Raw genomic sequence first — 13,788 nt, forward strand, 5'->3', positions numbered from 1 at the left:
GGAGCAGATTAGAAGCCCCCTCACCACAATACTCACCTTTATCCAACTCTGCTGGGAACCCACTAGCCAGCTCTGGGCTTAGAACTCGTCTCAAGCTTATAAGTCCTTTACCTCCTTTGTCAGGTGTATTCCCAGATATCTGATTTTTGGGGGGTGCAATTTTAAAAGGTATTGTATTTCTGTATTCCCTTTCTAATATTTCATTGTTAGTATATAGAAATGCAACTGATTTCTGAATGCTAATCATATATCTGGCTATTTTGCTGAATTTGTTGATCAGTTCAAGTAGTTTTTGGGTTGAGTCCTTAGGGTTTTCTATAGATAGTATCATGTCATCTGCATACAGTGACAGTTTTACCTCTTCTCTTCCTATTTGGATGCCTTTTATTTCTTTTGTTTGTCTGATTGCTGTGGCCAGGACTTCCAATACTACGTTGAATAACAGTGGTGAGAATGGACATCTTTGTCTTGTTCTAGATTTTAGTGGGAAGGCTTTCAGCTTTTCTCCATTGAGTATAATATTTGCTGTGGGTTTGTTGTAAATGGCTTTTATTATGTTAAGGTATGTTCCCTCTATACCCACTTTGGTAAGAGTTTTGGTCATGAATGGATGTTGGAATTTGTCAAATGCTTTTTCTGCGTCTATTGTGATGCTCGTGTGGTTTTTTACTTTAAGAATATTTTTAATATGGCTTATTTTTTGTTTTTGATGGTGTTGCCTTCAATCTTCTCCAGAATTGCCATTTTATGGTTAATAAACTTTAAATTGTTGCTGCATTCAATTGATTCCCCTTTATAGATCATAATATTCTTAAATAAAAGGCATTATCTGTAAGTATTGAGTTACCTGGTAAACTTACAGCAAATTATTCCAAACTGAGGACATTCACAGTTATAAGCCTTTTATTATTGAAATACATAAACATTTTAGTCCAGCTATTTTCATAGTTATTATCTTGTTTACTCCCTCCCAAAAATTTTTCTTGGATAATTTTTTTTATAAAAAAACTTCTGTCAAATAAGCTTCTCCTTGATTCTTTTAAATTTTTGCCAAATGCAGATGCTCCAAAATTGCAGGCCTTTCAATTTCATTCCACTGTGGTCCATGTATATAAATATCCAATTAAAAATTGGAGCTTCATTAAAAAATTCTCCTTATAAACTGAGTTATCCCGAAGTATAATCACTGAATTTCAAAATTAAATCTTGTATTCCAATTGTGCTTTCATCATTTAATTTGTGCGGTTCTTCCCTTGCTTTTGTAGAGATAAATGTCATGTCTTCCTGTTTGAAAGCTTTGTTTTCAATAATTGCAGATTCATAAAGGCTTTAAAAGCTAAAATACTTTGGTGCTTCATTTGTTGAATACTTGATTAAAGATTTCCAATTGATTTTGAACAAGATGTAACCAAAATTTTGTTCTCATTTAGAGGTCTCATTAACAAAATTTAGGGGCCTCATTAACAGTAAAAACAAAAAAACACACAGCAAAATCAACGTTGATTAACAGAGAAGCTTATTAAAGGCTCAAAATCTCTAAGATCCCATTGATGGCACAAAGTAAAGAAAATAAGCATGGTCTGACTTCCTGAAACTTTAAAAAGAATTCTTGGAGTTCCCATCGTGGCTCAGTGGATAACGAATCTGACTAGGAACCATGAGGTTGCGGGTTCGATCCCTGGCCTTGCTCAGTGGGTTAAGGATCCGGCGTTGCCAAGAGCTGTGGTGTAGGTGGCAGACACGGCTCGGATCCCACGTTGCTGTGGCTCTGGTGTAGGACAGTGGCTTCAGCTCCGATTCGACCCCTAGCCTGGGAACCTCCATATGCCGCGGTAGCGGCCCAAGACATGGCAAAAAGACAAAAAAGATAAAAAAATAAAAAAATAAAAGGAATTCTCTTTGTGTGTGTGGTTTAGCATTACTTTCATAAAAGATTGTTTCTTTTACTTTGCGTAAATTTCGAGAACCATGGTTTCTATTTTGAGAGTAGTAAATAAAATCTTGTTTTGGATGCAGTTTTGATATATATGGACATCTCCAACCAACTCAAAATAAGTTTCTATTGAATAGGTTTGTTGATTTAACAAGTGCATTTATCAAAATTTGTGTTCATATTATTATAACAAAAAATAAGTAATTTTATTTTTAATGTTGAAATTTATTTTTCTGAATTAACAGTATCATTACCTCTCAGTATTTAACCTTCACTGGAATGAATTTCTAAAAGCTTCACTTCGATTCCATGAATTGGGTGAAAATAATTGAATTACATTGGAATTAAATTATTTTCAATTTGAAACATCTAATGACCCTATTATAAAATCGCTGGTTTTAATTGTTCTGCTAATAGAGAAAAGACATTAACAGCTACCATTTTATATACAAGAAAACTTGGAATTAAAAATGATTGAAATTATTTTAGAAGAATAGTCATGCACCCTAAATAAAAGTGATACTACACATCACTCTGAAGTATGGCTTTTCATTTAAAGTACTATTGACTATTCTAAAATAATTGCAATCATTTTTCTTCTGTAGTTTTATTTTACAAATGTAAATTATAGTTTTTGGGTGTACATTTTCTTAAAATAACTGTCAAACCAAGTAGTTGCTGATGTTTTTTCAGCAGAATTGTGTCTGTTGGTTTTATATGGTCATGTTATCAGTATACCCCTATAAGTGGATCATAAATAGTGACAAACATTTTATGCAAGTAACATGTTTATTACTGAATTTCCTGAGGAAAAAACATGCATTTTTTGTATTTTTTAGTTCATTGATGGTGAAATAGTTTATTGAAAAAAATTGAGTACAAAAAAAAATAATTTTAGATTTACACCATATGATAAATACACTTAAAATAGAGTATTCTCTATAAGCAGGATTGCTCAGTCTCTGTTTCCCAAATATATTTTTCACCCTCTTAACCTATAGTATTCCATATTTCCAGTTAATTCCAACAACTAATGACCTGGAGGCTCCAGGCATCTGGCAGTTTGCCACACGGGCCACAGCGTAATTGGCTGGTAAAGCCAGCTACCAGCAGTGACAAAACCTTTAAAGACATCTCCCACCACAGTTTGGGTCCTGAAGATGTTAACTGCCATTCTGCATCTAGACAGACATTTAGGATTTTTGGTTTTTGTTTTTTGGGTTTGTTTTGTTTTGTTGGCCATATCTGAGGCACGGAGCAGTTCCTGGGCCGTGAACCGAATCTGAGCCACGGCAGTGATAACACCAGATCTTTAATCCACTAGGCCATCAGGAAGCTCCCTCACACTTAGTTTTATTGGAGAGCACATCTTGAAAGGAAGGTATTGGTGACATTGCGTATGGAAAGGGTCAGGAACAGAAAACAGGGTTATCACTGACCCTGTGTCCCCTGTCCTACCTGTTTTGCCCGTTTCATAGCCTAAACTCTCTTACTGTTAACTTGGGATTCATTATTCTGAAACAAGTCAGTGCCATGCCAACTATCCATCATACAGTGCATGGTGATAATCACAGCCACCATCGTGAGCACCTGTTGCTTGTCATGCACCAATCTCATCTCTAATCTTCAGAAGAAACCTGTGAGCTAGATGTGGTTTTTGTTTTATGGATGTGGAAATACAGGCCTAAGGCCACACAACTGATAAATGATGGACGTAAACAAGAGCCTAGGTCCACATTCTTTCTACTGTACAGTGACTACATTTCATAAAGGCATCAAAAGTGGAATTGAATACATTTCATAAAGCCATCAAAAGCTCTCTCGATTCATTCTAACTCACCTCTGCCTGATTTATTTGTTCATTTATTCAGAATATTTATCGGGTGCCTTCTGTATACTAGGCTCTCTGCAAGGTGACTGCAAGAAGATTCCAGTCTCGTGACTTCACACCCAGAACCCTTATTATTATTCCTCCCATGATGTAGCAACAGAGTAACTTGGATATAAAACTTCAGTGTAAACCTGAACTGTTGCAGCTATAGCTGGCTACCTGATCCCAAAACATCCAGCATTCTAAAAACGCCTCTTATACTATCCTATATCCCAGCAAATGATCACTTTGAAAACACAGTCCTTTTCACGTAACAGTCACCCTAAAAGGGATACAGGACACATTTTAGTAACCACATTTTACACAGAGACACCAAGAGAGGTAGAGTCTGGCCCAGGGAATACAGTGTAAACTAGCACCCAACTCAGTTCTTTGTCCAGTGTTCTCCTCCCAGGAATCTGGATTGGAGAAGATAGAGGCTTCTCTTTGTATGAGGATCCCCTCCCTGGAGTTTCTGGCTGCATTAGCATTCTGCCAGCAGACACGCGTAGGTAGGAATATTGTTGCTGTCCATGACCAGAGGGAATAATCAGTCTCAGCTATTCCCTGACTCTAAACCAGCCGAAGTAATTGGGTTTAATTTTAATTTTTTTTAATGGCTTGGAATTAATAGAAGCAGCTGCTGCCACAGTGTGTGGGTGTCCTTCTCCAGAAGGCATAGACCAAAAAGAGAAAAAAAATCCTATACATAAAATAAACTCTGAAAAATAAACAATAGAGTGTGTAGGACAAAAAGGTTAATTCACCAGAATCGAGCAGTCTTTTTGTTATCAAAAACTCTGCTGGCAATATGTAGCTCTGTCTTTCTCCTCCCACCACTAATGCCATCAACCCCTGATAAGATGATAATCTGATTAGACACTGGGTGTAAAAATGTGTTGCCTGTATCTGAGCACTCCCTCACTCTCTCCTTCTCCCCCTCCCTGTGACTCACCAAGAGATTAGCTGTGACAAAGTGCAGAGAAAGATAAGAATAGATATGCTGGTGACAGGAAAACTATTATAATTATTTGGAGGATGATAGGATTGGAATTGGGAGCAAGTCCTCTTTGCCTAGGGGGGTAGATTTATAATGTGGGCACTCATGCCTGTGCCTACCTGTGGCAGATGCCAGAGAAGAAACGGAGGGGCCAGCTGGCTCAAGCCAGGTGACTGTTTGGATTGTTACAGCCAAATGTAGACTAAAGGCCATGTGTTGGCATGGTTGACAAGCCAGAGATTCAGCTGTCCTCATGAAGGGAAGAGAGATGAAATCTTTCTTCAATTTCAAATATACCTGGAAACTGGATGCCAGTGTGCTTCCCTGCCCTGGAGAGACAAAGAAGGGGAGCCAAGAGACTATTTCTGCAATTGCAATTGTTGGATAAATTCCACAGCCTTGGTATGGTGGGAAGAATATGTATCAGTCAGACAACAGTGTACATCAAACAGGTAGCACATTGGCAGCATGGAGGAGGTGCTCAGTATATGTCATTCCCTTTGGGAATATCTGAATACCTTTGTTCATACACCTCCGCTAGGATGTATGGGCTAAAAACACTAATTCTTTGTTATTTCTCTTGCTCCTAATTTGAAGAAAAAAGTTTGTGTCCACTGTCAAGGAAGACCCTGGGTTTAGAACACATCTATATTTTCTGCTTAGTGAGGAAGGAAATTAGGGCTCCTGTCTTTCAGGGTTCTGAGGAGGGCTAGGGAATGCGCCCTGTGTATTCTCTCCTTTGGGTCCTGAGCGTCTCTCCCTCTGTGCTCTGGTAACTTCCAAAATGATGCCCTGGCAATCTGGCTGATGGTTTGAAGAGAAGGCAAAGAGGATGGTAAATGGGAAGGAATCATTAATTTTTACACTCGTTAAACCATAAATTCACTCATTCATTCAATAAACATGCTTTGAGCTCCTCTTCAGGGTCAAGCACTGTGCTACATGTTATGGATTTGTGATGAATTAGAAACACTGAAGTTTCTGTAATTAGTATTTAGAGCAATTAATTATTCCGGGAGTTGTAGACAGAGACTTCAAAGAGGAAATGTGATTTGAGCTAGGTCTCACTCTTCTACGGATAGACGCACTATGTAGAAAAGTATGGGAAAGGCAATTACAGAAAGAACAGCAGTTAAAATGGCATGGAGATTTCTGAAACATAATGTATTCAGGGCATGACACAGCTTCACATGGATAGAGCACAGTATACATGCATTGGTATGGTTGAAATTATTTAATATGTTAATATCTTAAAGTTCACTCAAAAATATATTCATTTATCCAGTTCATGACCATTTCAGAACTTGTCCTCCATTCAAGGCTGTCCTGCAGGTTCTGTCGTGCAGAACCAGATGAACAATATATAGTTCCTGCCCTCAAGGAGAGCTCAACCTAATGGTGGAGAAAGGGATATATTCAAGTTATTAGGATGAAATAGAGGCTCTAGGAGTTCCCATTGTGGCTTAGTGGTTAACGAACCCAATTAGTACCCATGAGGACATGGGTTCAATCCCTGGCCTCCCTCAGTGGGTTAAGGATCCAGTGTTGCCATGAGCTGTGGTGTAGCTTGCAGATGTGGCTTGGATCCCAAGTTGCTGTGGCTGTGGTGTAGGCCAGAAGCTACAGCTCTGATTCAACCTCTGGCCTGGGAACCTCCATATGCCATGGATGCGGCCCTAAAAAGACAAAAAGAAAAAAAAAAGAAAGAAAGAAATAGAGGATCTAGTAGAAAAATATACATTGTATGATTGTGAATGTGTTCAGTATATACATGCATGCAGTACACATGTGTATGCATGTGTGTGTGTGCGTGTGTGTGTGTGTGTGTATGCTTGCTTACCCACATGTGAATGTATGTCTGAATTGAGGATGTAAGTTACAGGCCTCCCTCACGCATGCAGCGGCTCTCTTTAGTCATCAGGATGGGCCCTTGTTTCAAGGGTGGATGATGATGATCGTGATAACTTGTTTCAAGAGCTGGATCAACCTTTAGTCTGAGTCCCAAGAGTACATGTCACAGGTCTTGCAATCAACCTGCATCTCTAGCAGGGTCAGGTGTTCAACTTTTTCCTTTCTGGAGTCTTCTATGTTTCTCCGAAGAAGAATTCTTGACCCTACCTTCCTTTTTTTTTTTTTTTTAATTTGTTTATTTAGGGCCGCACCCATGGCATATGGACGTTCCCAGGCTAGGGGTGGAATCAGAGCCCCGTAGGTGCCAGCCTACACCACCGCCAAAGCCACACCAAATCCAAGCTGCATCTTTGAGTGGCACCACCACAGTGCCTGAGCGAGGCCAGGGATCGAACCCGAGTCCTCATGGATACTGGTTGGGTTCGTTATAGCTAGCCACAATGGGAACTCCTACCTTCATTTTTTTTTTTTTTAATCGTATGATTTGGGATCACAGGAATAACTCCAGAGGATTATTGTGAGGATTAAAGGAGTTAATACATGACAGAGTACTTAAAATGGCCTAGCACGTGGTCAATGATTATTGTTTTATTTTTCCCTCCTTATCTCAGACTCTCTGTGTTAAATGGAATCAGAAGACTGCATTGTTTAACTTAACATAAAGCACAGGAACTTTTTTTATGGAACCCCTTAAAGCTTCCCGTATTTATACTCCTCCATAACATAAACTTTTCTACTTTCCCTTCAGCTGAATGTTGAAGAGTCTCTCCTTACACTGAGGTAAAACTTACCTCCTTGTGATGCCTGCCATGTATCTGTGGAGATGAGTCTTATTTTCATTTTACCAGTGCTTTTTTAAATAAGCAAGTACTATTTGAAACTTATCGGTACCATTTATTTTTTCCCCCAATACATTATTTTTTTTTCTGCTGTACAGTGTGGTGACCCAGTTACACATACATGTATACATTCTTTTTTCTCACATTATCATGCTCCATCATAAGTGACTAGGCATCTGTATCATTTCTTGTGAGAAAGAGCAAAAAAAATGTGACACTGTTCCTGTCTTCAAGAAGCCTACCTTCCCTTTGACGAAATCTCCATTTACTTTTGATGCTTATCGTTAAGAGACAAACTAGGTGATAAAAATGGTTTGACATTAATATTAAATATCAAAGTAGAAAAAAATTAATGAGGAACGAATGGTCAGAGAAGGCTTCAGAGAGGAGGTGCATTAAAGAAGAGACATGTATTTATAGTCTTCTGTTTATTAATTAGTTCATTTAACAATATTTCAACCTTTATTGACAATCTACAATATGCCACTTCTATGAGTAGGAGTTTACCTAGCAGGTGAGATACCTGGCACGGAGGGAAGATCAAACACCAAGATACAGATGTGTCGGAGGTGTGACACAATATTGTATTCAAGGGTTGTGAGTAGTTCGGTATGAATAAAACATAAGGTTCAAGGAGCGAGAAGTGGCTGATAGTGCTGGAATCACGGGCAGCCTTTTCAAGATAGGAAGTTGTTTAAAGAATTTTTAGTAGGAGAGTACTGGAGAGAGTATGGTGAGACAAGATTTTTCTGGAAGCAGAAGGTAAGACTATGAGTTGGTGGCCAGGGTAAAAAGGCACATGGCAAGTTACCACAGGGTAACAAACTTCAGAGTCATGTTAGCCTGAATACAATACAGGCTCTGCGGCTTACCAGCCGTGCAACCTCAGGGAATTTTTTACCTCTCTGATCTTCGATTTTCTTGTCTGTGTAAAGAAGATGTTAATAGCTCCTAGCTCATAGGGTACCGTGAGTATTCAATGGTAATGCATATAAAATATTTAACACCATGCCTGATACATAGTGAAAACATAATGAGCAAAGTAAGAGAAAAACCAGAAGTGCATTCCAAATGAGAGACACATTTCTCCTACATAGACCCATTCCTCCTTTCCTTTATTCTTTGTGTTACTTGCATCCTCATGAATTTAGCCCACTGAATCCTTCTCAAACAGATTTTTGTTAGTATCCTTAGCAGAGTCTGGAACATCTAAGCCCTGTGCAGCCTCTCAGCTTCCTTGAATGATCACCACAGGATCCATTACCTTCATTCTGTCTGCAAATCAGGTTAGGACCCACTCGGCAGAGGAACTAGGATAGCTGCAAACATTAGATAAATTCTTCTGAGAGCACATGATCAAATTTGGTGGAGACAGCAGGCGCTCTGAGTCAAGTTGCTAAATGTGGCTAGAATAGGAGAAAACTGAGATGATTGAACTTAAAGCGTGGAACTTGATTGGATATACTAGTAAATGAAGATTTGAAAACATCAGCATCACAACCTGAGACACCTGTGACTTAGGAATCACTTGTGTGTGAAGACATGCTCACCATGTGCTCTAGGAGACTCAGACTCAAACCCTAGAGCAGCTATCACAGACCATTGGTTGGAGACCTCAAGGCCATTTCCACTGATACTGTCCCTGAATACAGATCTGGAACCCTGAGACTCGCTTACTCCACCAGCCTCACATTCCTTCATGTTCAGTCAAATTACAATTACAGACCATTATTTATTCTTATCCCTGCTCTGTTCTCTTCTTCTCCCTCTTATCTTGGTTTTCAACTGCTCCCTTTTCTATCCCTTCATTTTCTGGTGAAACTCAGCTCCTAGGTTAATAGTCTCCCTTGGATCCCCAGTTTTAATCCACTAATTCCTTTACCCCTTGAATTAACCAGTCTATAGTACATGATATTTAAATATTTGCTGAATAGAACAGTGAGCTAAAAAGCCTGACTATCCTGGCAGCCATTCCTTCCCCCTTTGCCTTTTTAGGAACTGCTTATTCTCCTGTATTCCATGTACAGAAGAATCAAGAGGGGACCCTTCATGTCTCATTCACTTTCCAGGCCTTTTTCATCTCTATTTCATCACTGGCAGCTCCAAAATTTCAATGTAGGAAGGCTGAGGGTAGTAATCAGTTTAGAAAGGAGGAGTGCCTAGGGAATTTGCCTTAAAGCTGGTTCGTGTCACAGGAAGTCTGTTGTTACTTGCATGTTTATTCCTCCCGGCTTTGGGCGCAGGGTCAAATGGGCTCTGTCGGTGGGCCTAAGCATAACCTCTAGACAGCTTGTGATACTACCATGGACTTTCATGTGAAAAGTCCTATTCCTTTTTGCTTGAGCTGTTCTCTCTACATCCTGTCCTCTTCATCGCCTTTGGATTCCTACCTGTCTTGGACTCCATGGCTCATCCCATCAGCCACTTTCATCTAATAGTCAAGTTTGTATTATTTTCTATACCTGTGCAGTTACTACTCTGTCCTTCTGACCATTCTCATTCTCGTCTATCCCTTGGACTGGCACAGTCATGGTTCTTTACTTCTTTTACTCATTTGAAAGGTACCCTGTGACCTCAGGGTAATGTTTAAGTTCCTTACCATGGTTTAAATAGTCATCCTTTCATATCTGCAGATGTAAAGCCCAGGGGTGTGGAGGGACAACTGCAGTCTCTTCCTAAGATGACTCCTGCCTTCCTCTTCAGACCTCTTTCTCGTGATTTCCATTCCCATTCTTTGTGCTTCCGCCGTAATGAAACCCTTGCAGTTCAAACATTTTACTTGTTTCTTCTGACCTCCTGGCCTTGGCACACACTCATGTCTGGAGTGTCAGAAGCCCATAATTTATCTAGAAGGACTCCGGAGAAGTATGCTAGTACTGACTTGGAATCAGATAGAAACAGATTTGAATCCCAGCTCTGTCATTTACTCGCTTGAGACTGTGCATAAGCTTCCTAACTTTATGGACCTCCGTGACCCTGTCTTCTTAGTGGGGTAACAATAGTGTGGATGAAGAAAGTCACCTGCCTTAACAGTATACAAAAGATTTTGAACCATTAAACCATCAGCCACTTGCAGCCACCCCGATTGTGCACCCTGAGGGGTTTCAAAAAAAAAAAAAAACAAAAAAAAAACAAACAAAAAACGGGACACTGGCCCTAGGTAGTTGAGATTCATATCAAAGGAATGATTTCAGTGAACCCAGACTCTTGCATCTTCCCGTATGTAGGAAAGTGCTAAATTCATTCATCTGACATGTCTTGTATTTTTTAATTAGCAGTATTCTTTTGATATTACTACTACCTGGTTTTGTTTGTTTGTTTAACAAAAAACCCTTTATATCTTGGCTCCTCCCTTACCGCTTTAGAACAGCCCCTCAGCGCTATCTGAGTGCCTGTTTCCCAGGCTTAAATCCTCGGTATATCTGCCAAAGTCATTCCCAACTTTTAGGTTAGGCATTTTTTTTTCAGTTGGCCATGCCCACCTGGACAGGATAGGCATGATAATTAAATCAGTTAGGAATGAGTCCCAGAAGCAACCTATAGTAGTGTGATCTCTCCACTTCTTCCTTTCTTTCCCCTCATTTCTCCCTCCTTCTTCTTTTTCTTTCCTTTTCTTTTGCCTTCTTCCCCTCTCTGCATTCCACTTACTGTGTGTGTGAGAGTCATAGCATCCAGGGCTACAGGCAAGCAGTATGAGCAGAAACATGTACAGCATCAGTGCCATGTAATGTTTGCTCTTCCACAGGAAGTCAACAGCCTTACCTCCCTTTCTGGCCACTGAGGCAGCCTCAGAAAGACACCAAGGTAGAAACAGGATTGTGCAATACACCACTGGCATGTGTTATAATGATGTGGAGCTCTTAACTGTTTTCTCCAGGCCCCCTACCCAGATCCAGCACCATTATTGTTTTTCTCAACTTCAGTTCTGGTACCACCCTCCTCATGCTTTCCTCCATGTGCTCCTGTGCCCCTTGGCTTCTCAACCGAATGCCACTGCAGTGGGCTTTACATTTTCCCCCCACCATGCCAGAAACCCCAGAAACACATTTGCCCTTAAGAAGCTTCCAAATAAAGCTGGTGGCTAAAACTTAGAAAGCAGTCAGTTTAAGCCTGTGAAGTGGGTGAATATAAGTAAGTTATAGGAATTGTAACTAGAACATTTTGCCTTTTCTCATGTATGTGTTTCAGTGCTGTGTATTGGAGAATGAGCCTGTTACGTTGGCTTAGCAGAATTGCCTACACAGCGTATTTTAAAGCAATATTTCCCAAAGTGCTTCTGTGGAAAATTGGTCTCATGGAGTGCTCTACAGAGAAATAATAGGAATAATTTAAAGAAAGGTTGAATATTCTTTTCTCTCCCTTGAATATTCACAATGCATGTTAACTTATTTTAAAATGTTTAAATTAGTGTTACACTATGAAAATCTGACCTCCTTGAGAAAAAGTAGGCTCCCCTATTTATGTCACTATAATATCCCACTATTTCCCCTCAAAGCACTTTTAGAGTCTGTATCTATATTATATATTTCTTTAAAATATTTTGTTGACTGCTTCCTCACCAAGATATATACCTCAAGAAGACAAACACCCAGCCTGTCTTATTTAATATTATACATCAAGAATCTAGCACACTCTGGGCCTGGGCATATAATAGGTGCTCAAAATAAGAACAAACAATGAATAAAACTTGTTCATACTTAACTGTGCATTGTCTGAACAGTTGATAAAAGGTAGGGATGGAAGTGCTACCAGATTCTAGTCTCTTTTTTGCCATGTATGTTATATGTTGTTGGCCTTGGCCACCACCTAAGTTTCCTAATGGTACAGTTTTTCTCTTGGGCATTTATTCCCACTGATTACATTTTGAAGCTTGAATGACCATCTGATATGCCTAAATTTCTTTGTTTGTATCTTCCAGGCAAAGGCTGCCACCTAAAAATGTTTACTACTACCGCTGCCCAGACCATAGGAAGAATTACGTGATGTCCTTTGCATTTTGTTTTGACCGAGAAGAAGATATTTATCAATTTGCTTACTGCTACCCGTATACGTACACTCGCTTTCAGCACTACCTTGACAGCCTGCAGAAGAGAAACATGGATTACTTCTTTCGGGAGCAGCTGGGTCAGAGCGTGGTAAGGCCCATTCAGAAACCAGCAGCCCAGGGGAAGAGTTTACCAGTAGTTTTTATAGAATGCAAATAATAGATACTGGTGCTTTGAGAATATATGCTCTTGAACTTTTAAAAATCATAATTTTTGTGTAGTATTTCACTACTGTGGCCACCAGGAGGTTATGGAATAGGATGAGACAGGTGCTTGTCCTTCTGAATGAAGCTGAGAAAGTTCTTTATTGAAAGACAAAAGTTATGATGAACCCTCAAAACTGAGGGAAAAAAAATCCTATCAGGTGCCGCCTAAGGCATGAGAGCATTTTATAAGTCTGAGCATCTGAGATGAAAAGTAAATTTGCTTCTCAGTGAATTCAACTTGCCTGCAGTACAGGTTAGCAAGTGGTGTGCACTGTGGTTGTGCTGTCCTCAGTGTGTTCTATTTCTGCCATCTGTCAGGTCTCCACCTCTTCTTCCTTCTCCTAGATCCCTGGGCCTGGAGATTTCAGTCTTAAATGCTGTATTAGTTTCCTATTGCTCTCATAACAAATTGTCATGAACTTTGTTGTTTAAAACAATGCAAACTTATTATCTTAGAGGTTTAGAAGTCTGAAATTGGCGTCTCTGGGCTAAAATCAAAATATCAACAGATCTGTATTCCTTCTAGAGGCTCCAGGAGAGAATTAATTTCCCTACCTTTTTCAGATTCTAGAGACTGCTTGCATTCCTTAACTTGAGGTTCCTTTTCAGCTTCAAAGCCAACATTGGCTAGTCAGGTCTTTCTCATTCTGCAGCACTCTGACATTGAGTTTCCTGCCTTTGTCTTTCACTTTTAAGGGCCCTTGGGATTATGTTGGGCTCACCCAGATAATCCAGGATAATATCTCCATCTCAGAATCTTTGACTAAATCATATCTGTACAGTCCCTTTTGTCATCTCAGGTAACATATTCATAGGTTCCAAATATTAGGACTTGGACATTTTGGGAGAGGGCCACATTGTTCCGCCTGTCCTGCCTTCCTATGCTCCCTTTTCCTTTTCTTCTCCCTGCTTAACCCAGGAATCGTGCCTCTAAGACAGGCATATTGAGCATTTTAAAGATTCTAAGTGAAGTGGAATTGGCGG

General features: G+C 39.7%; 1 protein-coding gene across 1 annotated transcript in view; it reads left to right on the top strand.

The window, feature by feature from the left end:
• The window catches only part of LOC125133402 (uncharacterized), a 758,349-nt gene extending 745,592 nt beyond the window's left edge, over positions 1 to 12,757 (top strand). The window contains exon 7 of the mRNA XM_047791511.1: positions 12,472 to 12,757. Within this exon, the coding sequence (XP_047647467.1) occupies positions 12,472 to 12,757 (286 nt within the window). The remainder of the gene's footprint in view (positions 1 to 12,471) is intronic.
• The last annotated feature ends 1,031 nt before the right edge of the window (positions 12,758 to 13,788 follow it).

This window comes from Phacochoerus africanus, chromosome 8, assembly GCF_016906955.1.
Source record: "Phacochoerus africanus isolate WHEZ1 chromosome 8, ROS_Pafr_v1, whole genome shotgun sequence".
Classification (NCBI taxonomy): domain Eukaryota; kingdom Metazoa; phylum Chordata; class Mammalia; order Artiodactyla; family Suidae; genus Phacochoerus; species Phacochoerus africanus.